General features: G+C 45.8%; 1 protein-coding gene across 1 annotated transcript; it reads left to right on the plus strand.

The window, feature by feature from the left end:
* Nucleotides 1-2,035: 2,035 nt before the first annotated feature.
* Nucleotides 2,036-22,089, plus strand: ankrd33bb (ankyrin repeat domain 33Bb; the record flags this gene model as incomplete). Its single annotated transcript, XM_080725583.1, has 6 exons — nucleotides 2,036-2,512; nucleotides 5,719-5,848; nucleotides 16,848-16,988; nucleotides 19,192-19,355; nucleotides 21,034-21,344; nucleotides 21,729-22,089. 6 exons carry the CDS (start codon nucleotides 2,036-2,038, stop codon nucleotides 22,087-22,089), a joined length of 1,584 nt encoding a protein of 527 aa, XP_080581709.1.
* Nucleotides 22,090-23,373: the final 1,284 nt, after the last annotated feature.

A 23,373-nucleotide genomic window follows, 5' to 3' on the forward strand; every position in this document is an offset into this window, starting at 1 on the left:
AGCACCCTCCTCTCTATCAGAGAATCTATCTTGATAGATTACTTTGACACTAACTCTGGGGGAGCCCAGGATCGAACTGGGAACCCTTCAGGAACCGTCCATGTTCTAAGACGGCCACTCTACCCCTGAGCCACTGCCACCCCCCCCTACGCAAAAGCAACCTTGTGGGAACTCACTTCAGCACCCTCTGGTGGACACATTTGCAGGTACAAGTTTTGCTTAGATTCATGGCTCAACAAAACAGAGATATAAAAAAATCCAAATTAAATGTCACCTATGGCCACATTGGCCAGTAGATAATGCTAATTTGAAAATCCACCAATGAATATTATTATAGCATAATTTTTGTGGTACTTTAACCTCTGAGGCTTCTTCTGGAACAACGACTTAGCTAACAGGGCCTGGCGTTATTTCTGCTGAATTATCCAATTAGCTTTCTGCTAATGCTCAGCTCTTACTTAACAGCACTGTGAGAGAGTTGGCCACAGATTAAGGTCATGGACACATGAAACTGGACTTGCATTGCAGAGCTAAAATTGAATAATATCCTTCCCCCAATTGTGGTCCAATTTACACGCCCCAAATCAAACCACACTATCCATATTACATACTATGGCCTTTCAAAACATGCAGATACAGAAGCTCACAACGTGTCACATTGTGTACATCTGATATTTTTAGGAAATGTTTGAGGGGTCCCTGGGCACAAAACATTTTCAAATGGGGGTCTGCAGAACAAACAGGCTACATGTCAATTTGGGGGTCCTTGACCTGAAAAGAAGTTTGGGAACCACTGCTTGTAGGCTATATCATTGACATCTAGTCAGCACTTGGGTCAGTTGTATACGTTGTTGTCAGCAAACCAAACCCTGTGTATTAGTACTGCAGGAGTAGCCTATAGGACAAGTAGACTGTAGCTTATAACAAATGCTGGGAATGTATAGACTGCCTGTCAGACAGGCAGGAAGTCAGACCATCAGTTCACATGACTGTGGGAACTTTAACAGCTTAAACCATACTGCATTGACTAGCATCCCCCGCAGGGGTGTCAATGGTCCTTTAAAAAACAGGTTCACAACGCGCCACAACATGCGTTGTGAGCTTGTAGGCTACTGTAGATACTGTGTTTTTTTCTGCTGACTGTTTGCCTGATTTATTTGAATGTTCGCCTATGATGATGACATGCGACGCTACAAAGAGAGAGAGAGAGCGAGAGAGAGAGAGGGGGGAGGGGGGGGACTAAAGGGATTATCTAGTGTCAGTGTCAGACGGTCAGTTCAAGAGAGCACTTGGTTTCTTCATTGCCGGCCATCATGGGAGGAATACGTCAGTCCCTATTTGTAGATGCTCTTTAATCAAGGGCTGGGTTTCCAATCAAAGTGTCGGTACGGATGTGGCGTGAAGGAGACCTCTCTTGGTGCTGCAGAGAAAGCCACATGGCTCCAAGCAGCAGGCTTTGGACCCACTGCGGAGAGGACGGCGTGTTCTCACGGGTCACAACGGAGCTCATGACACCCCTCTCCTGTGGTGAACGCAACACGTGGAGCCATTCTGGTTTCCTTTGAATAGCAGAGAATTTGCTGTTTTCTTTGGAGTGTACAATTGAACCTGCGCATCGCTTCGGGTCACTAGGATAAGGTAGAGGTCATTTTCTAGATGATGTTGTGTTTATTTTGCCGTTTGGTCGTTTCGTTGTCGCCAATGACGACCTGAGACGATGGAGGAGGCCTGGAAGCAGGTCCACTGACCTCGAGGACCTTCCTGCAGCCTCTGTCGACCCCGGTTTTGCATCCAACTTTTCACCCCCTGGAAGGGAGAGCTGGCAGCAGAGAGTAGCAGTAGCGGGGGAACGTCATCCTTTAGGAGCCAGGTCTGGCACATGGCAGGATTTGAGCGTGTATCGCGGCGGCACAGTGGATGCAAATTCGACCTCGGAGGGTCTGAAGAGGAGTGCGGCGGGGCAGCTGGGGGTTAAATGGTGTTGAAGACAGAGGAGCCACGCGGAGGGGGTTCATTGAAAGCTCAACAGAATGGCATGGCAAGAGGCGTCGGCGCGGGCATGGTGGTGGAGACAGGGCCGGGAAGAATCGGGAACCCCACCGACATCGCCCACACCATCATCACGGTGGACAGAGAGACCATCATCACGGTGGACAGAGAGGACGAGGGGTCCGAAGGGTCCGAGGAGGAGGAGGACGAGGACGAGTATGCGGACTACGTGCCCGACTACATCCCCAACTACTGGGAGGACGACGACGAGGTCTACCAGGAGTTTGAGGAGCTGGACATTGACTCGCTGCAGTCGGACACGCGGAGCGTCATCTCGGACGACTCCTTCTACCCCCCGGATGACTCGTTGGCGGCCCAGTGGCGCTCGCCCAGCCCCGAGCCGAGCCCTGAGCCCATCTCCTTCTTCAAGGCCTGCTGCAACAACAACCCCATCATCGTCAAGATCATGATCAGGCAGGGAGTCACAGAGGAGGAAGTGAGGGAGACGGACAGGAACAACAGAGTAGGTGTCTCCAACAATTCTCTGAAAGAGAGAGAGAGAGAGATCATTTATCAGATGATGCGCCTAAAATAGTGTTTCTCAAACTTTCAAGTTTCAAAGTCTCCACTTAACTCTGACAGTGTACAAATGGAACCAAATGGTTCATTTGGGTTCATGTGTTCATGTGTACACTGTCAGAGTTACAGACTTGTATGGGTGAATTTCCCTTTTTGGGAAATGCTGAACTGCAAATGTCCCTCAATCCTGCATCTTATTCAGGTTCCATGTTTAAAACTGGGTCGCCCACATTTAAATTGTTAGACCACCAAAGCTACTACGAATTCGAGGATAATTATGTTCTGAAACTTCCTCACAGCGAATTCCCTAAACAAGGATAGAAATCAATACAACAATTTTGCACGGCATTGATTTTTGCAAGAGTTATTGATTGATCAAGATCCTACACACTTCTCAGTATTGTCTTTGTTTTTATAATTCTCACAAGCAGTCAGAGTATTTTTGAAACGTTTGCGTCAATGCCCGGCGCATAGCGAAGTTAAACTCTAAAACCAGAGAGTCAAACTCGAGGCCAGACAGTTTCACTGAACCAGTTTCAGCTGACAAAATGTTCCCACCAGCAGACACCACCAGGATGTGCGGGCAGGCAGACTGACTCCAGATCAGCTCCTGCTTGTGAGGAGGTCAGGGGACTTCGTGTCCTGTGGGGTAAATCCTCATGAAGCACTTAAGGCAGGTTGGTTAAGCCTCCGGCGACAGATGGAGAGTGTCAATTGCACAGAGAGCAACGCAGCCCCAAGAAGCAGCTTGAAATAAGGGCTCAGCTCTTAACCACCTAAGCCCTGCATTATACTTTGTCGCGTGGCGGTGTTGCGTGGCTGAAATAGCCGATCTACAAGCTCGCTCTTCTATTTTCACAATTTTGGAAGAAAATCAATCGAATTGACCATTTAAAAAAAAGGTTTTGAAACCTTTTAGATATCGTTGCCAGTGCAGAACACTTACTTTATTATTTGTGTTTTAAAAACAATTTAAAGTCGTGAAAATAGACGATCTACAAGCTCACAAATGCCTTGCGTAGCAAGGCGCTGTGATACTGTAGATCTGCTATTTTCACAACTTTTGTGTGTCACTCTTGTATAATGAAGCATTGCATTGATTTACAACAAAACATAAGAAGTTGAAATATGGAGGGTTTCTGCCCGACAGCAACGATACAACTTTCGCCATAATGACACGCCCAAAATAGGGACGCCAGCTAGGTTCCAAATGGTTCCAGGGTTCACTGGGACATTTACTCCACGATGGGTACAGGACATGCCCATATCTATTTATCATTGACCTGACAGTGACACACCACTTCCTGTTGCGCGCCGCCGTCATCTCATTTGGTTGCAGCTACTTACGCCATGGGATTTAGATTACAATGCCATGCTAATTAACTTGATTCTTACAGTATGACGCATGGCATCCAGGACGTTTGTCTATATATCGAATTATTTTGGGGAGTCCCCAAATGATTAACTTATTGTGCAACATTGTTTTCTCACTCAACAGTAAACAAACCAACATAAAGTTTAAGTGTAAAGAAGAGGCTATCTGCACATGTCTAAAGTGACAATTTAAGGACTTTTTAATCTAAAATGACAAATTAAACATTGGCCAAATTGTGCGCGGCCTACTAATGTAACATATATGTTATCATTTGTTGGCAAATGTACCGGTATATATTTTTGTATTATTTCCAAGCGTTGTTATGACTTGGACCAAGTGACATGGTGATGGACCAACAGACAAATCCAGTTTTAGTACAACGTTATCAATGCAAAACCATATAGTCAAACACTTAGATCCGGATCTCGGATCTGCTGCAGAAATGTATGCCGGTAGAAGAAAATTCGGTTCAGAGTCTGAACAAAAGGTTTTCACGTTATATCAAAACTTTAATCATGAAACAGTGTGCAGGGCAGGCTTTTCTTTAACTTCTGTCCCGCACCTGTCCCTAGAGTCGATGTGTGCGTGCTTTGTCTATAGTACAAGGCCAACAAGTATGACAGCAGCCAGAATGTTTTATCTGTTATTGAGAACGGAGCAGTCCTTTAGGTTGAACTGTACCTCACATACAGTACAGTGACATGCTAGCATTGCAAATATAGCATGTGCTCCTGTCAGGTACGTATAGGCCTATACCTGCACACATCATCATAATCACATATTGTTATAAACTAACCAATTAAACCCTATTCATCTTTAGGAACTGAGAGACTAGTGGAGAAGAGATCCAGTAGAACAAAAAAAACAAGACATTTTATCTTTGGTTGCGCTCTGAAAATAGCAGATCTACAAGCTCACAATGCATTGCAGCGCAATGCATTATGAGCAGATTGGCTATTTTTAGTATGCAACCAAGTGTAAAATCAGAAGGCCCGCCAAAATAGATTGTAGATTTAGTCAACTAAAATCTGATATTCAGTCAACGAAAACTTGACTAGAACTAAAACATTTCAGATGACTAAAATGTGACTTAAACTAAATGAAAAGGGGGCACGGTGGCACAGTCGGTAGCACTATAGAATGTCCTGGGTTCGATTCCCGCTGGGGACACTGCATGGGACTCGTACCGTAGGTGGGGTTGCCAAAAGGGCCTTTCTGTGTGTAGTTTGCATGTTCTCCCTGTGTCCCCTAGGGTAGGTACCCTCACAAAAAACATGCAGTAATCCATACACTGCTCCCCCTGGCCAGCCAGGGTCTGATGGAGGGGAAAGGAACTGGTTGGAATAACGTGTTCCTTCCACGCGCTACGTCCAGCTGGGGAAACTCCCCCCTATCAGGTGAAAAGAAGTGGCTTGGACTTCTCATGCATAAAAGGAAGCATGAGCTCAGTCTGTTGTCTCCCCAGGTTGGCAAAGGGATTACAATTGACACCGGGTGAAAAAATGGGTTTCAAAAATTGTGGGATTAAAAAAAAAAGAAGAAAAGAAAATATATTCAAAAGACTAAAACTAAATCAAAATCAACACACACACTCACTCACTCACACACACACACTCACTCACTCACTCACTCACTCACTCACTCACTCACTCACTCACTCAGTGATGTATTCATTTAAATCACTGTGATCACTTTATTTAAAAATGATTATTTTTAATAATTTTGAAAATAAGACAGATGGGATAGAACACTAAAAAAAACCTTTGTCGTTTCAGTCTGGACTGATCGTGGCGTGTTATTCGGGTTATGTTGATGTGGTCATGGCCCTCTCCCAGTGTCCATACATTGATATCAACTGGCAGGACAATGAGGGAAACACCGCTCTCATCACAGCAGCACAAGCAGGTATTTGAGTTTTTTTTTCTTCTTTTTTGGTTGTTTGTCTCGTGTAAATAGCTTAAAGGAGTAGCTAGTCACCCCAAAAAATACGTATTTTCTATTACACACCCCATGAAGCCAAATCTTTTGTTGCATCCCTAAGCCAATAACCTGATGACCGGGCCTTTGCATGATAACAGTGGCAGTATCAGGAGGTAGAGTGGGAAATGAAAGGTTTCCAGTTCTATCCCCAGCTCCTCGTGGTGTTTGTGTCAAAGTCAGAGGCGTCAATTGGGTATGGCAGGGGTATGCAGCTGCCATACCCTGGGTCCAGGGGGGGAAATTAAAGTTACTTTTAAATATAAATACATGAATGTCTCTTTGTCTATCTGTGGGTTATTATCTATCTATAAATGCGAGAAGTCTCTGCGTGTGTGTTTGTAATCCGCGTAACTCGAGAACCGTTCGTCCCACCGGCTTCAGATTCGGCACGCGCGCTCCCCGCCGCGGCACGGAGTGCAGTGCCGGGCCTCGACCCGACCCGACGCGCGGTTTTCCCTAACCGGCGCGAAACGTTCGGAATCTCCTTATGCGGGGCTGATTGTTGACATCAGGCTGTTCCGGAGGAAATCGGCGCAAAATCGGTCATTGTGACATCACTGCAGTGCCGGGCGCAAGCGCTGACTCATTGTGACATCACTGCAGTGCCGGGCCTTGCCTCGACCCGTCAGATATCTCTGTATATGGGCATAAGACTGAGAACTTGGCATATGGGCAGATACAGAGATCTCCATACAGTATATGGGCATATATAGACAGATATCTCCGTATAAGACTGAGAACTCCATATATGGGCATATGGGCAGATACAGAGATCTCCATACAGTATATGGGCATATATAGACAGATATCTCCGTATATAGGCATAAAAGGGACACAGACTGATACAGAGATCTCCATATATGGGCATATGGGCAGATACAGGGGCCTAGACCCGACAGATATCTCCGTATACCTGAGAACTCCATATATGGGCATCTTGCCTCGACCCGACAGATATCTCCGTATATGGGCATAAGACTGAGAACTCCATATATGGGCATATGGGCAGAAAAAGGGACACAGACTGATACAGAGATCTCCATATATGGGCATATGGGCAGATACAGGGGCCTAGACCCGACAGATATCTCCGTATACTGAGAACTCCATATATGGGCATCTTGCCTCGACCCGACAGATATCTCCGTATATGGGCATAAGACTGAGAACTCCATATATGGGCATATGGGCAGATACAGAGATCTCCATACAGTATATGGGCATATATAGACAGATATCTCCGTATATAGGCATAAAAGGGACACAGACTGATACAGAGATCTCCATATATGGGCATATGGGCAGATACAGGGGCCTAGACCCGACAGATATCTCCGTATACTGAGAACTCCATATATGGGCATATGGGCAGATACAGAGATCTCCATATATGGGCATATATAGACAGATATCTCCGTATATAGGCATAAAAGGGACACAGACTGATACAGAGATCTCCATATATGGGCATATGGGCAGATACAGGGGCCTAGCCTCGACCCAACAGATATCTCCGTATATGGGCATAAAAGGGACACAGACAGATATATGGGCATAAAAGGGACACAGACTGAGATCTCCATATATGGGCAGATACAGAGATATATAGGCATAAAAGGGACACAGACTGAGATCTCCATATATGGGCAACAGAGATCTCCATATATGGGCATAAAAGATGGACACAGATAGAGTACATATGGGCAAAAAATGGACACAAAAAATGGACGCATATAGACAGATATCCCCGTATATGGGTATAAAAGGGACACAGACAGATACAGAGATCTCCATAAGTCTGACCTCACAAGCTCATATTTGGACCCGGACAACCTATAACTCCATATATGGAGACATCTAGCTGCTGACATCAGTATGACATCACACTGCTGACATCATTATGACATTACATAGTACACAAATGACCATTATATAAGACAGGCCTTATCTACCGAGAGCTCAGATACAAGCAGTATGACATCACACTGCTGACATCATTATGACATTACATAGTACACAAATTACCATTATATAAGACAGGCCTTATCTACCGAGAGCTCAGATACAAGCAGCTTGCATAGACTTCCCACCTCATCGCCGTCCCACCTTTGTTCAGGGTAACATGCCTAAAGGAACAAGAGCCTACCGCAAACGCATGCGTGACAAACTACAACATTTACGGAAATGTGAATCACATCAAGCACGAGACGCACGCTTAGCTGCATGCAATGCACGAACCAAACATGCGCGCCTGGAGGAGACGCCGGACATGCAAGCACAGCGCCAAGCTGCAAATAACGCACGAACCAAACGTGCACACCTGGAAGAGACGCCGGACATGCAAGCACAGCGCCAAGCTGCAAATAACGCACAAACCAAACGTGCACGCCTGGAGCAGACGTCGGATAGGCAAGCCGAGCGGCAGGCAAGGGACAGCGCGCACCAGCAGGAACTTCACCGTGTACGACTGGAACAAGTGCGCCATGCTAAACGGAATCTAGCACGGTATCAAGATACTGACTTATTTCAAGAGGACGTTGATTCCAGACACACACTGAGCAAAACCTCACTGTTTCTATGTCCCAAATGCTCAGATTGCACAGCCTTGGTATGGAAAGAGGAGAGAAAGGGTTTCTGCTGCAACTCAGGGAAGATTAACCTTACATATGACCCTGAAAATCACAAACCAGGCTCAATCCCACCAAAGCCTCCACAAGCTATTATGGACCTTTTCCTTAATCAGAAATTTGTGGAGCATGCAAGACAGTACAACAATGCACTGTCAATGGCAAGTATCGGTTTACGAGAGATACCTATAAGTGGATTCAATCCTGGCCCACGCATTCAAGGCAAGGTATATCATTACATTTCTTCTCCCCTTGCAGAGCAGGGTCAAACCCCCAAATTTGCTCAGATCTACTTCCACGATCCTGCCCATGAGCTAGAGTACCGTCGAGCCCATGCCTCGAACAGCGAGCTCAATGGTTCTTTTTTGGTGACCGCACAACAAGCCATTCGCAACTGCAACCACTACGTAAGGCAGTTCAAGTCAGCTATCGAGTATGTGGCCAATAATGACAGTAGTAATGACCTTCAAATTGTCCTAACAGCTCGGACAAGGCGCAGAGACCTTCATCGTGGAACTATTAACCTTCCATCCTCAGATAGTGACGTGGCTGTCATTGCTCCTGGAGCTACCATGACCGAGCAGTTTGGAAGATTGTCTGTCGCTCTTCATGTCAGAGGAGGAGCAATTCAGACAATCGATGCTATGCATCCCGCATATGATCCATTATCTTATGTACTCCTGCTGCCTTACGGTTCCCAGGGTTACCACACTGAGCTGCCAGGAATCTCACCAACTGCCTTCTATTGCTATCATCTTCAAGTGCGTGACCCAGCTCATCACTTCAATTTACTGCTCCGTGGTGGGAAACTGACACACCAGTATGCATGTGACATGATGGCTAAAATTGAATCACACCGCCTCAACTGGGTCCGCCACAACCAGAAGTCCATCAAGGCTGAAAAGTACAACGTTATTGTTGATGCCCTCAACAGTGACGCTGAGGTGTTACCTGGACGCCTGACCATCCTGCCACCTTCAATTTATGGATCTCCACGGTGGTTTGCCAAGCAGTTCCAGGATGCAATGGCATTGGTCCGAGTCAAGGGAAAGCCTGACTACTTTTTGACAATGACATGCAACCAACAGTGGCCAGAAATCAAGGAATCGATTCTTCCAGGTCAGCAACCCTTTCAGAGACCAGACATCATCGCTAGAGTGTTCCACATGAAGACGGAAGGATTACTCGAAGACATCCTCAAGCGTGACATCTTGGGCCACGTGGATGCCTTTGTGATGGTGAAAGAAACGCAAAAGCGCCATCTTCCACATATTCACATGCTCCTGACCATGGCAGCCCGCGACAAGCCCAGGAACTCAACTGATATTGATCGCGTGGTCTCTGCCGAAATTCCTAACAAAGACACAAATCCAGAACTACATCGGATTGTCACAACATGTATGATTCATGGTCCATGTGGACACTTGAACCCTGACAGTCCTTGCATGGCAAACGGGAAATGTACAAAGGACTATCCCAAACCCCTGCGACAGAACACCAGCTTTCCTGAGAACTCCTTTGCTCTCTACAGGAGAAGGAGTGAAGGAGCACCCGGTGCTCCCACCACAAAGAACATTTTTTGCCCTGAAAAGGGCAAAAAAGGCAAAAAAAGAAAAATTCCTGTAGCTGTCAACAATGCATGGGTTGTACCTTACAATCCATACCTCACGCTCCGGTACAATTGCCACATCAACCTCGAAATTGTGTCTACTGTCGCGAGTGTTAAGTACATCTACAAATATATTGAAAAGGGACCAGATCAGTGCCTGGTGAGACTGGACATTCCGGAAGAAGAAAAAGAGGATTTGCGACATGATGAAGTGACACGATACGAACTAGGAAGATACATTACTGCATCCGAGTCATTCTGGCGCATCTATAACTTCCCCATTCAACGCAAACATCCACCTGTCGAGATGCTAGCAATTCATCTGGAGGATGAGCAGATCATCATGTTCAATGACCAGGGTGACGCACAGAATGTGGTGGACTCAGGGGCCCCTGCAACCACACTCACCGCCTTCTTTAATGCCATGACTGAACACCCACATATGCGACATGTTTTGTATCCTGATGTATTTCAACACTTCACTTACAAGAAAAAAGCATTCCACTTGCGGACGAAAAAAATGACTTCTCGGGAAGACCATATGGCTGACACTGTTTACTCTGGCTGTTACTCCCCATGATTGCCCTCAACCCTCACACTGCTGAGCTGTACTATCTCCGCATCCTACTCTACCGTGTACCTGGCCCAACATGCTTCCAGGACCTCCGACGTGTTGGTGATAGGGTCATGGACACCTATCTGGCAGCCTGCATTGCGCATGGCATTGTTGAAGATGACCAAGAGATAGATTATGTTATGGATGAGGCTGCAAATGTCAATTTTGGCCCAGCACTGCGTGCATTGTTTGCCAACACGCTCATCTTGGTTCTCAGAGGGAACCAATTGAACTTTTGGGAAAGACACAAACGTGTTCTGTGCGAGGATCTCATGCGTGCAGCACGTGTCAATCAGCCAGATGAAAACATTGTGAATCAAGTGCTCCTTGAACTGAAGGACCACGTTGAGAGGTACGGCTTTACGCTCAGCCGTAACTTTGGTCTCCCTGAGCCAGATCCACTAAATGTTCAGCCACACAACTCCCGCATTATCCAGTACGAGACACAGCACGACCAATCAGAGCTTCTGGCTCATATCGCCGAAACAGAGGAACATCTCAATGACGAGCAGCGCGTTGTTGTCGACACAGTAATGGAAAGTGTCGAAAAGGGACTTGGCAAGATGATCGCAGTTGATGCAAGTGGTGGAACTGGGAAAACATTCACATTGTCTTTCATCCTACATAAACTTAGAGCACAAGGCAAAGTAGCTCTGGCAACAGCAGCAAGTGGCATTGCAGCTACCTTGCTGCCTAAAGGAACCACTTTTCATAGCAGGACCAAGTGCCCTCTCATTCTCACCGATGACTCCATGTGCAACATCAGCGAAAACGATGACACTGCAAAACTGATCAGAATGACACATGTCATGGTGGTTGATGAAGTCTCAATGATGGATCGCCGTGCATTGGAAGCAGCAGATCGGACATTCCAGCATCTGCGCAACTCGAAGGATCCATTCGGGGGCATCACAATGGTATTCAGTGGTGACTGGAGACAGATACTTACCGTTGTGCCACATGGTTCACGTCTTGACATAGTGGGGAGGTGTTTGAAGTGGTCCTACCTGTGGGAGAAAGTCAAGATTCTTCGGCTGACTCAAAACATGAGGATCACACACGCTGCTGGAGATGACCATGACGAGAAAGAACGTTTTGCCAAATTCCTGCTGGACCTTGGGGAGGGAAAGCTTCCTGTTAAACCCGAGGAGGGTGAATTTGCTATTGAGCTTGATCAATCGCTCACACTTTCAGGGGAAACACTTGACGACATGGTCAGTTGGGTGTATAAGGACATTCAAAACAACATTGCCAACCCTGAGTGGCTATGTCAGCGTGTCATACTGTGCCCAACCAACGCTGAAGTTGACATGGTCAACGAATACATGACAAAGATGTTTCCAGGAGAGGAGCATGTTTGTTGCAGTGTGGATACAGCAGAGTCTGAGGGTAACTATGTGTTCCCACCTGAGTTGCTAAATACCCTTTGCCCATCTGGTATGCCACCTCATCGCATCACTCTAAAGGTGGGCATGTTGATCATGTTACTTAGAAACTTTGACCAGCACAATGGACACTGCAATGGATCAAGGTACATCATTGATCAGATCCTGCCTCATCTCCTGATTGTAAGATCTGTGGTTGGCGTCAATGCGGGACGCACACTTCTCATTCCACGTATCACCATGTGCCCATCCGAGAACACCTTCCCATTCACCATGCGCCGCCGCCAGTTTCCAATCAGACCCTGCTTCGCCATGACTGTGAATAAGTCTCAGGGCCAGACACTGCACAGAGTTGGGATCTACTGCACTGGAGACTTCTTCAGCCATGGCCAGTTCTATGTGGCAGCCAGCAGGGTTGGCAAAGCAAGCAGGCTGCGTATTCTTGCTCAAGATGAAGAAACAAAAAAAAAGCGCCACTTTCTCAACAATGTTGTCTTTCCTGAGGTCCTGACAATATAAATGTATATCACATTTCAGGTCTTTGGTCTGAAATAGAGATCTCCATAATGGGCATAAAGGGACACAGACAGACAGATACAGTGATCTCCATATATACGGGCATAAAAGGGACACAGACCGACAGAGAGATCTCCATATACGGGCATAAAAGGGACTTGGACAGACAACAGGTATAATGGGGTTTGCATTAAAGGGTGGGGCATTCATTCCCTATTTACATCGTTCCCGAGTTGGCCAGGTCGCAAACTCCATATATGGGCATAAATGGGCACAGGCAAACAGATGGTCAAACCAGGTCCTACAGAGATCTCCATATATGGGCAGAAAATGGACGTAGACAGACATATCTCTCCATATATGGGCATAAATGGACACACGCAAACAGATGGTCAAAATGGATCCTATGACAACAGGTATAATGGGGTTTGCATTAAAAGGCGGGGCATTCATTCTCTATTTACATTGTTCCCGAGTTGGCCAGGTCGCCGACTAGACGCTCGGCCGCCCGAAGGGCGGCCGAGCTTCTAGTGTTATAAAATACAGTAAAATAACTACAAATGCAACATTTTACAAAATGGTCACTTCAACAAGGTATATATTCTCCACATTTTTATTCATCTTGACAGAATGGTATATTCCCAGGTTCCGCAGGTCAGCTGCACAGGTGCAATGCATTATTGTTAATTGTGGCACGTTTACTAACATGCCAAGTATAGCTGCACTTGAACAACCGTTCCAGGCTGCCATATCAATCCCAAGAAACCGTAGAAATGGGGGAAAAAAAGAAAATATACTTCTAAAAATAAATGAATCGTGATGTTGATAAGGTACGGCAACATGACTGGTGTCTTGAACGCGCGTTCAAGACACCAGTCATGTTGCCATACCTTAGCTTTTTCTGAACTGACGCTACTGGTCAAAGTGTGTCCTTGAACCCCTGTAACTGCTCAAGGTGCCTTGCATGCATGTTGCCTCTGCCGTCTGTGTGTGAATGTGTGAATATAATACAGTCACCTATCTCTTTTTGATACACCAGGTGATCAGATGTGGCTGTTCGGGGGAGTCGAGAAAAAATAACTAAAACATTTTACCATTATTGTTTGATGTGCATTTATTTTACAATTTAGTCATTTAGCAGACGCTAAACACAACACGACACGTCTGAGCTTGCATTACAATACAAACTATATGAGCTCTCTTCCACCAATTTCTTTTGACCAAATTGACAACTGGGTGGATGACAACGTCAACATCACCAAAGGATTCAAAAGAGGGGCTACAGTAACTGGATTGAAGGGCACATATACACAATATTCAAGGTTATGTAATTGCAACGTTACTGTACAAAGACCTCTGTGCAGTGCTTGCTCCGCCGTCATATTAACTATTTGTTGTTAAATTAATTGATGATTAACATGCAAAAATCACGATACAGAAAGTTAATATGAAGGCGTTGCAAGCACAGCACAGAAACTGTCATTGCTCTTTGTACACAGTTAATAACGTTGCAACCACTTACTGTAGCCCTTCTTTTGAATCCTTTAAGGGGATGCTGTCGTTGTCATCTTTCGACGTTTATCAATTTGGTCAAAAGAAATTGGTGGAACAAAACTCCTATTTTGGGACCATTGCTCAATTGTTTATAATGGTTTGTAATGCAGGCTCAGACCTGTTGCCAGTTGCCACCCCATGTGGTGACGCAATCCAAGATGGCCATGGTGTGAATGGTCTAGGTCTACTCTATAAGCAACTACAATAAGAAAGGTAGACACAAACACAGTACATCAAATATAGAGAGACAGTGTAGTACCTCAAGCCTCCCACCCCGCCTCAGTCTCCTCAGATGGTCAGAATGTAACCAACCATTGTAATGCAACGGTGTGGGTTTCACTGTCTGGCACTGGGTGATCATGGTGGGTTTCACTGTCTGGCACTGGGTGATCATGGTGGGTTTCACTGTCTGGCACTGGGTGATCATGCCAGCCTTGGAAAATGGTTACAGTAAGGGATTGATTTGCCTGAGAAGGTTTACTTGAAAAAGCAGAGAGTCCAGCACTCATCAGAAGAACAGTTCATAGTTCACGTCACGTGTATCAGGTGCACGGTTCTGGCAGAAATGGTATCTTAGAAAAGATCACCAGCACTCAATTTGACCCGTAACATAATCTTAAAATCACAAATTTTAATATTAAAGGGATAACATTCCTCTTTTTTTTTTTTTTTTGAATCAATTGAAATAAAAAAAAAGGAAATTTCACCCTTGTGGTAGGCTCTTAGAACGCTTTGCTGTATAAAAATAACAACACTCAAATGACACTGAATAGCACCTGTTCTTGGTACAATAAAATGTCTCCACTATACCAGACAGTTTGAATCTGTTGCAACAACTGGATGCAGAAACTCCCAAATGGGAACAAACAAAAGCACAAAGCAGATAATTTGCGCAACGGTTTACAACAGCAACACTTTTTGTTGCTGGCCAATTTATACTTTATCATGCGACGACGTTGTCAAGCACTGAAAATAACCGATTATATACAATCTCACAGCGCGCTGCATCCTCGTCACGTTGTGAGTGTGTATATCGGCTGTATGCATGTGTGGGACACTGTCGTAGGATGAAGGCCAAGCCAGGCTTTAGAATCATCGCAGCTAATTTCATAGCGATGTGGCCACATGCATCAACCCTGGAACCCTCCACTCTCATGTGCTAACGATGATGAATAGCACCACAAGGCTCTTCATTTTCTGCCTCATTAAGGGCACTATTGATCCCCCTTCATGACAAAGTACTTCACAACACCTCATGGTGAAATGAGAAAATGAGTCAACACAAATACAGCACAGTGCTTTTTAAGCCTAATTTATACTTCATCGCTATCCAAAAGTAAACCGATTTTCGCCTGAAAATACTTTATTTTTGCTTGAAAGATGGTTATTTTCAACAAGTAACAAATAACTGTATTAGCCGCAGCTTCTTTGCTTACATCACGGTTGTACTACGCTAAAAAGGTATAATGTTTTTACCCTTCTGTAATTTTTAAGGTAGTTTCTAAGGAAAACAAACGGCATACACAGTGAACGCATTATTACTCACAGCACGGCAGCGAGTGCTGTGCTGCGAGCTTGTAGATCTGCTATTTTTTTTAAATCGTGAAAAGTTGTGCAAGATTTTGAATATTTTTGACCCAATTCTAAAAACTCATGTTTCTATGTCAGTGGTTCTCAAACCTTTTCATGTCAAGGACCCCTAGAATGATATGTATTTGGCCGCCGACCCCCATCTCGAAATATTATGTATCAGGGACCCCCCAGGCCCAGAAGCAAATATCTGAGTTCAATTTAAAAAATATATATCTAAAGATTTGCACATGTAGCCCCCATAGTTACTACAGCCATGAACCAGCCCACAACAGCCCGATTGGCACAATGGTTTGTGGTCTGGCGAGTGGGATCCCCGGGTTCAATCCCCGCTTCCACGTATCACTACAGTCTGGCGTAGTCGGCTGGACGAGGAGCAGGACGTTGTGTGCGACGGTTTGCGGCGTGAAGCGTGAGGACGCGCTCCAAAGATCAGGGGGGTGATTGTACCCCCCATAGTTAGTACAGACATGAAGCAGCCCACAACAGCCCTGCCAATTGGGCTCAGCCCTAATAGCACGTCGGATTGTGCGTTGGTCTGGCGAGTGGGAGCCACAAGTTCAATCCCCACTTCCGCGCATCACTACACACACATTTTCACGACCTTTCAAAAACAGCAGTTCTACAACTTTTTGTGGTCACATGTTCAGATACTGGATTCTGATTGGCTTAAAACAGTGGTAAATCAGTCAACGACCAGTTGGCTCATGGACCACGCCCACTGTTGTGTTGCAGTTGTAACATTTCCAAGATCAATGCGCCTCCCAACTGTGTTTTCTTTCATTTATATGGTAGAAGTGGTAGAAAAGCAATTTACCATTTGAGGGTTGTGGGTTGTTGGCTGATTTACCACTGTTTCAGGGTTGTGGCACGAGGCGAAGCCAAGTGCCAAACAACCCACTCCCTCTCATGGTAAATGGCTTACATCTACAAGCGTGAGATTGTATATCTGCTATTTTTCAATAGCTAAAGTATAAAATAATTCAAAGGTCTTAATGGGTGAAATGCCTTCTTTCCTGCTCCACAGGTCACATAACCATCTCCAACTACCTGCTGAACTACTTCCCAGGGCTGGACATTGAGAGGAGGAACTGCCATGGCTTCACGGCCATGATGAAGGCCGCCATGCAAGGCCGCAAAGAATGCGTCAGAGCCCTCATGTTGGCAGGTAAAACACATCGTTGCTTTCAGGGGTCATCGGCCATGCTGGCGTACGGCGGATATTTTGTTCAAAATTATATTTTCGCCATGGACAGACAAATGAGTGGACAATAATATTACGGTATAAGAAACACATGAACAGCTATAGCCTTGAATGACCTGTGCACTGTGCAGGCCTGTAACCCTGAGATTAGTGCACAAATATTTGGTTCCATTTCATTCTCAGTGTTATGGGGGTCCTCGAAAATAAAAAAGAGTCCTACTATTTGCCATAGTAGTGTCATAATAAATCAGTGTCATGCATATTCTGAGGAAAACCTGGAGACTGACGTTCAGTAATTGGGTCTTATGACCAAAAATAAGATCATAATGTTATGTAAAAATGTATAATGCCACGAGCAAAGCCAAGTCTTGCCACAGACAACATTTGTCCGTGGCAAGACACATTGATGACCCCTGGTTGATGTTAATAGCCAGTTTAAGCAACGCTACGGCAACGGCAGATGACAACGGTAATCGGAAATGATCCGCGCTCGATAGATAAACCGTCTCTACTATGGCAGAAGGTCCCTTCCCACGTAGCGCCTACTCCGTCTGCTGCGTGTGCGCGTCGCCATGGGAACCAAAGCGTTCAATGAAAGGGGTGGGAACCCGTCGCCGCCGAGGCTTGCTTAACCATTTTGATCGCTACAGCGATTACGTCATAGCAGCCGTAGTCCCGCCTCACGTTGCGGTAGTAGAAACGGTCTGCTTAATGTCGCTACTGTTATGTATGACTGCATGTTCTTCTGCTGTAAAAACCCAATAAACATAATGTATAATAATATTAATTGTGGGCTCGCTGAAAGTGAGACCTGTCTGTTCTCCCAAATCTTTATATAGTAAGATTATACCCACATGAAATCTTTTATAGTTTTTGAAATATTAAACTTTAAGCACCCGATGCATTTCCAGTGGGAAATGAGTCTGGAGAGAGAGGAAGAGAGACCCATTCAATCCATCAGTATCTCAGGGAATGAATGAAGGAGTCTCAACAAGTAATGTTGGAGAGCCCGTTGGGTATCTTTATGCCCATACATGGTGTTCCATGTGAGCCCACACTGTTTCGTAGGAACAGTATTTCTAGTTAAAAAAAAGGAATCCTGAAGAGGAACAGTTTTTGGACATAATTATGAGGTCATGCGCGACAGAGACGATATGCATTGGTGCGTGAATGTCCTGTCATTCACGTAATCATGCATGTGAACATTCACAAGCACAACCGAGGCATGTGTGTGCGTGTGTTCATATTATGTGAAATGCCTTGTGTGCCATTAGTGCAGGGGTCTTCAACAGGGGGTCCGCGACCCCTAGGGGGTCCGCGGAGGTACTGCAGGGGGTCCGTGAAATTATTGCTTGATAAAATAAAAAATTTAAAAAAAATATGCTTAGATGATTTTTATTTTAGGATAACTGTGCGCGATGTGAGACAGAAACGGAAGTGGGGAGGATGCTTCACTTCCGCTTTAACCGGGTACTCATCATTCTTCTTACGTTACCCCAGGCTGTATGACGGGAGCATTTGCAAATCGTGGAATCAACAGTCTGGCCACACAAGATTGCTTAACATTTTTAAGTGTAGGTGAAAAGGTTAATGGTATTTTTTAAAACATTTGTATTTATTTTTGTATAAGGTAAAGCACTATATTCTGATTAATCATTGCTCTAGAAGAGTGTTTGTTCAATAACAGGAGTCTCCCTGTCTCTCCAGCTCTTTATAAAAAGAAAGATTTGCAGTTAGGTCTCAAAATTTCAGCAAAAGAGTACGTATTTATCAGCATTTTTATAGTGTTTCATTTCAATTTTGTCTGCTCATTTCTTTGTGTCATCATTTCCAATTGTGTCTTGTTTAATCTGTATCCTCCTGTCTGAGTTCTCTATGCCGAGTATCCCGGGGTCCGCTCAATATGCCGACGGGCCGGTGTTCCGACTAGCGTTGGCAGGTGACCCTCGTATCTCGACCTGAAAATGCATTTTCTGTTAAATCAAGGACTGGAGAGACATGGAGACTCCTGTTACTGAACAAACACTCTCCAGCGATGAGCACTATCAGAATAATAGAGCTATTTAACACACTATTTAACAAAGAAAAGCGCTTACCCTAACTTTAAGCTGTGTAAACCTACTGTAATTTCCACACCTTATCCATGTGCTTTCTACTGTATGTCCAGGTGCAGAGGTGGAGGCACGGGACTACGGTCGTAAAATGACCCCGAAGGAGTGGGCTCTCTTCACGGGTCGCTATGAGACGGCCAAGCTGATGGAGAGGCTGATGGCCCAGCCTTGTGCCGAGCAGTTCTGTGATACCTTCCCCATGGAGTGGCCCATGCTAGAGGTCCATAACCACCCCTAACACACACACACACGCACGCACACACATACACTTTTTTCCCCAATCCCCATTTCAATGCTCGAGAAGTGTAGTCTTGCCAGTCGCTAATATGAGCTATGAGTTGGACTTAAAGATGGATATACCAAACGAACCTTTCAAAAATAAGCGAAACTATACGCCGCATCAAGGGGTTTATTGGGTAGGCCCTAAAAGTATGCCCTTGAGCGCGAGGAATTATTTGGGGTTAAAACTGATTCCAGGTTGGTAGTTCTGGCCAAAGTGTAGTTCTGGTTTAGTCTGATGACAGCAACATGACGTAGGTTGTTTCCGCTCCCGACCCGAAATGCTTCTGATTCCAGGCTAGTCACACCCTAATCAGTCTAATTCAGGGGTCTTCAACGTTTTCAGGCCAAGGACCCCTTAGTTGAGAGAGAGATGAAGCAGGGACCCCCACAACCTGTTCATAGATTCCATATAGTTTCATCGTTTGACAGCACAATCGCCAGTGTATTTTGGATTCAAGTCAATTTGTGTTTTCAGATATTTAACCCACTGAAATGTCAATACATAATAAACATGACCTTTCACTCTTTACTTAGTGTGCTCTTTTTCCCCTCTACACCAAACCCCTTTGCCTAAAATAGCCGATCTACAAGCTCACAACGCCTCGCGCTGCGAGGTGTTGTGAGCTTGTAGATCTGCTATTTTTGGCTAAAGTTCTCCGGCCAATATTGACACTAAGGTTCAAGTGGTTAATATAAAAAAGGAGAAAAAAAGTTTCTATCACTCAAAGATTTGGAGGACCCCCTGTAGTAACTCTGGGGACCCCCTGTTGAAGACCCCTGGTCTAATGCAATGACAGTAATCATTGCATTGGAGTGTTTGATCAGTGACAGGTCTCCCCCATCTCTCAGAAAATACATTTTCAGGCGGGTTGCCAAATTCAGCCAATTGTGTCATCACTTCCAAATTCACTTGTTAGGTCCTGTTTCCTGTCAGTGTGAATTCTCTCTCCTGATTGGATGAAATTGGTATCCTGACCTGAACCGTGACACAACCGTGATGCTGTATCTCTGGATGTTAGTGTTGTAGTCGAGTCCTCCTAAAGCGAGTCAAGGTCAAGACCAAGTCCGAGGGGGGGGGGCGAGTCCGAGTCGAGACCGAGTACGGGAGGGTGTCGAGTCCGGGTCGAGACCGAGACCCACAGGGGTCGAGACCAAGTCAAGACCAAGACCAGATAAAAAATAAATACAAAATCCTCTTTTGATAGGTAATGAGGTGTGGTCAGTGGGTATATCAGCCCTTTTCATTGCATTTGTAATGTGTTAAATGTGTTGCTCTGGTGCACTTTGAGAAGAAGATAGATCTATGTATAATGGGATTCTGAGGTCATAATTTAACATCTTGAAACGTTTATAGTTCCTGCGATTATTTGCACTTTTTGACTCATTTGACAGACTATAGGTTTTCTTTCCACATCATCTAGTAATTGTCTTGACTCTGGACTCGAGTGGACTGGGTGGGGGAAGAGTCCCGACTAGTCCCTTAGTCCGAGTCAAGACGGAGTAAAATCCAGGGCGAGACACGTGACGAGACCGAGTCAATGAAAATTTGGACTCGAGTCCTGTCTCGAGACGAGTCATTGACTCTTAAATCTTAACTCATCTTTGTGCGTTGACAGGAGCGCGTGGCCAAGGCCCTGCAGCCCAGGTCCTGCTGGAGGCGCCTGGTCGACTTCTTTCTCCGCTACTCCGTCCTCCGCTCATGCTTCTCCAACAAGATCGACCCCGTGGACGACGGCGTGCTGGACCACATGGTGCGCGTCACCACCTGCCTCCGCAGCCCGCTGATCGCCACGGCGTGCCGCACGGTGAGCCCTGGCACGGCACCCTGCCTGGGCCGGCGGCGCCTGGCCGTGCAGGAGATCCTGCGGAGGCGGCGCCTGGAGGAGCTGAAGCGGCAGGGCCCCGAGCGGCTCAAGATGTACAACAGGTAGGGGTGGGGCGATAAGTGATGTTGTCGTTTATCGTGAGATTTAATTTGTCGGGATCAATTCACCTTTTGTTTGCCGAGCTGCATATCCAGTACCATTTATACCCTTTATTGGTAAAACGTACTTGATACAGGGCAGGAATTTCAGGGAGGCCATGAAGGCCATGGCCGCCGTTGCCGCTCAGTTTGGCCTGGTCCCCCTAGAAAAATGGCATACCCTTTACCCTTAAATTCAATTAATTCTTTCAATGGACTAAGATCTTGTCTTATTTGATGGCCCTGGATGTTGGGGATATTTCGATTATCGCGACAATAATCTTTCGTCACAATAAATCGTGACATGAAATGTTTCATATCGTCCCCTTGTCCCTTGTGAACCGACAGGCTCTTCCAGAACTCGCGCGTGCAGCTCATCCCCAAGAAGACGGTCCGCCGGGCGAGCCTGCAGCCGCAGCTGCTGCAGGACGTGGCAGCCGTGTCCTCGCTGGCCATGCGGCGCGCCAGCCTGCTGCCGCTCAACATGATGCGGAGGAGCAGCGTGCGGCCGGGCCTCGTCGTGCCCAAGGTGAGGCTCTGCAAGGCGCCGGCGTCCAGCCATCCCGGGGAGAGGTCCCCCCGGAGGGGCCGAGGCGGCTGCACCGGCGGCCACCTCCAGGTCCCCAAGTGGAACTACAAGATGAAGAGGGAAGAGAGGAGGCAGGAGGAGGAGAGGCAGCGCTTGCTGCCCTTGGTGCGGAGGAGGTGATGATGGAAGGGGAGCGGGTCTATCTCCGTGAAGTTGGCAGCCCAAATGATGAAGACATATATAAAAATGGTGTCATTCTTTTGTGCTGGATTTGTGCTGAATTGTGCCGTAAAATGTGTAATTTGTGCTGGTATAATTTGAGATATTCTACACCACCACCATTCTGCTGCTATGTTCAACTATTAAATACAGCTACTCTACACCACTCTCCAAAGGCCACACTACTGTACTGTTGCTAAATTCTGCTAATTAAAAACCATATCAATATTTATATCCACAAGTTTCCAACATCCCATCGTGCATTGCGCAGAAATTGGACGGAGCTTCCGGCGCCGCAGCCGAGTGTGATCTACAAGCTCACAACGGCTGCATCTGCGACGCGACGTGAGCTTGTATGTCTGCTGTTAACCGGAAGTGTGGTGCAGTGTAGTGCAAAACATTCTCCAGTAAATTCCCGCGGAAAGAGGTGGATATAGGCTATAAATAAAATATATATTTAAAAAAAACACACAATTGAGGATTTCAACGGCACAAATTAGAGCACATCCAGCACTAAAGAATGAGACAGCTTTTTCTTTTTCCGAGCCAAAAAATAATAATTGGGGGTGCAAGGGCAAGGCTCAGCAAACCTATAACTTAAAATATCTCAAAAAGGATACCAGCACAAATTATACAAATTACAGCAAAATTCAGCACAAATCCAGCACTAAAGAATGACACCATGTTTATATATGTTTTCATCATATGGGGTGCCAACTTCACAGAGGTAGCGGCTCTGTGTTCCCCCGGGGGTTCTGTGTTTCCCCCGCTTATAACAATAAACCTTTCCCTGATTCAGCCATGGGATTTTTCTCCATGACAATGTATTGCTCAGTGGAGGCCACCGAGTGAAGACAAAACTGTTGGGATTGGTTTTTCGCCCCACCAGTGGCGGGGCTCTAAGGATGGCAACTCTGTCCTTCCCACCGCAACATTTCTATTTCCAACACTAGCTTGATTGCCATGGAATGTTACTGCTCACCTTCATGTTCCCTGGAGGATGAACCCTACTTGTTTACAGGTGACCTCATGGGATTTCCTCTAGAACAACCCTTAGGCCAAAATTTGCACTTGCACACAGCATCTCCCAAGTCTGCCTCTAAAAATAATATCTTTCAAATCTCAAATTTGTTTTTATTTGTTGCCCCACTAGTGAAAGCATGGGGCCCTTGGGGAGGCAATTTGGTCTGGTTTTGTTTAAGGAGGAGGTGTTGTATAAGGAGGAGTACAAGCCTCTAGGGGACA

The sequence above is a fragment of the Nannobrachium achirus genome (genome assembly GCF_963921795.1).
Source record: "Nannobrachium achirus genome assembly, chromosome: 5".
Classification (NCBI taxonomy): domain Eukaryota; kingdom Metazoa; phylum Chordata; class Actinopteri; order Myctophiformes; family Myctophidae; genus Nannobrachium; species Nannobrachium achirus.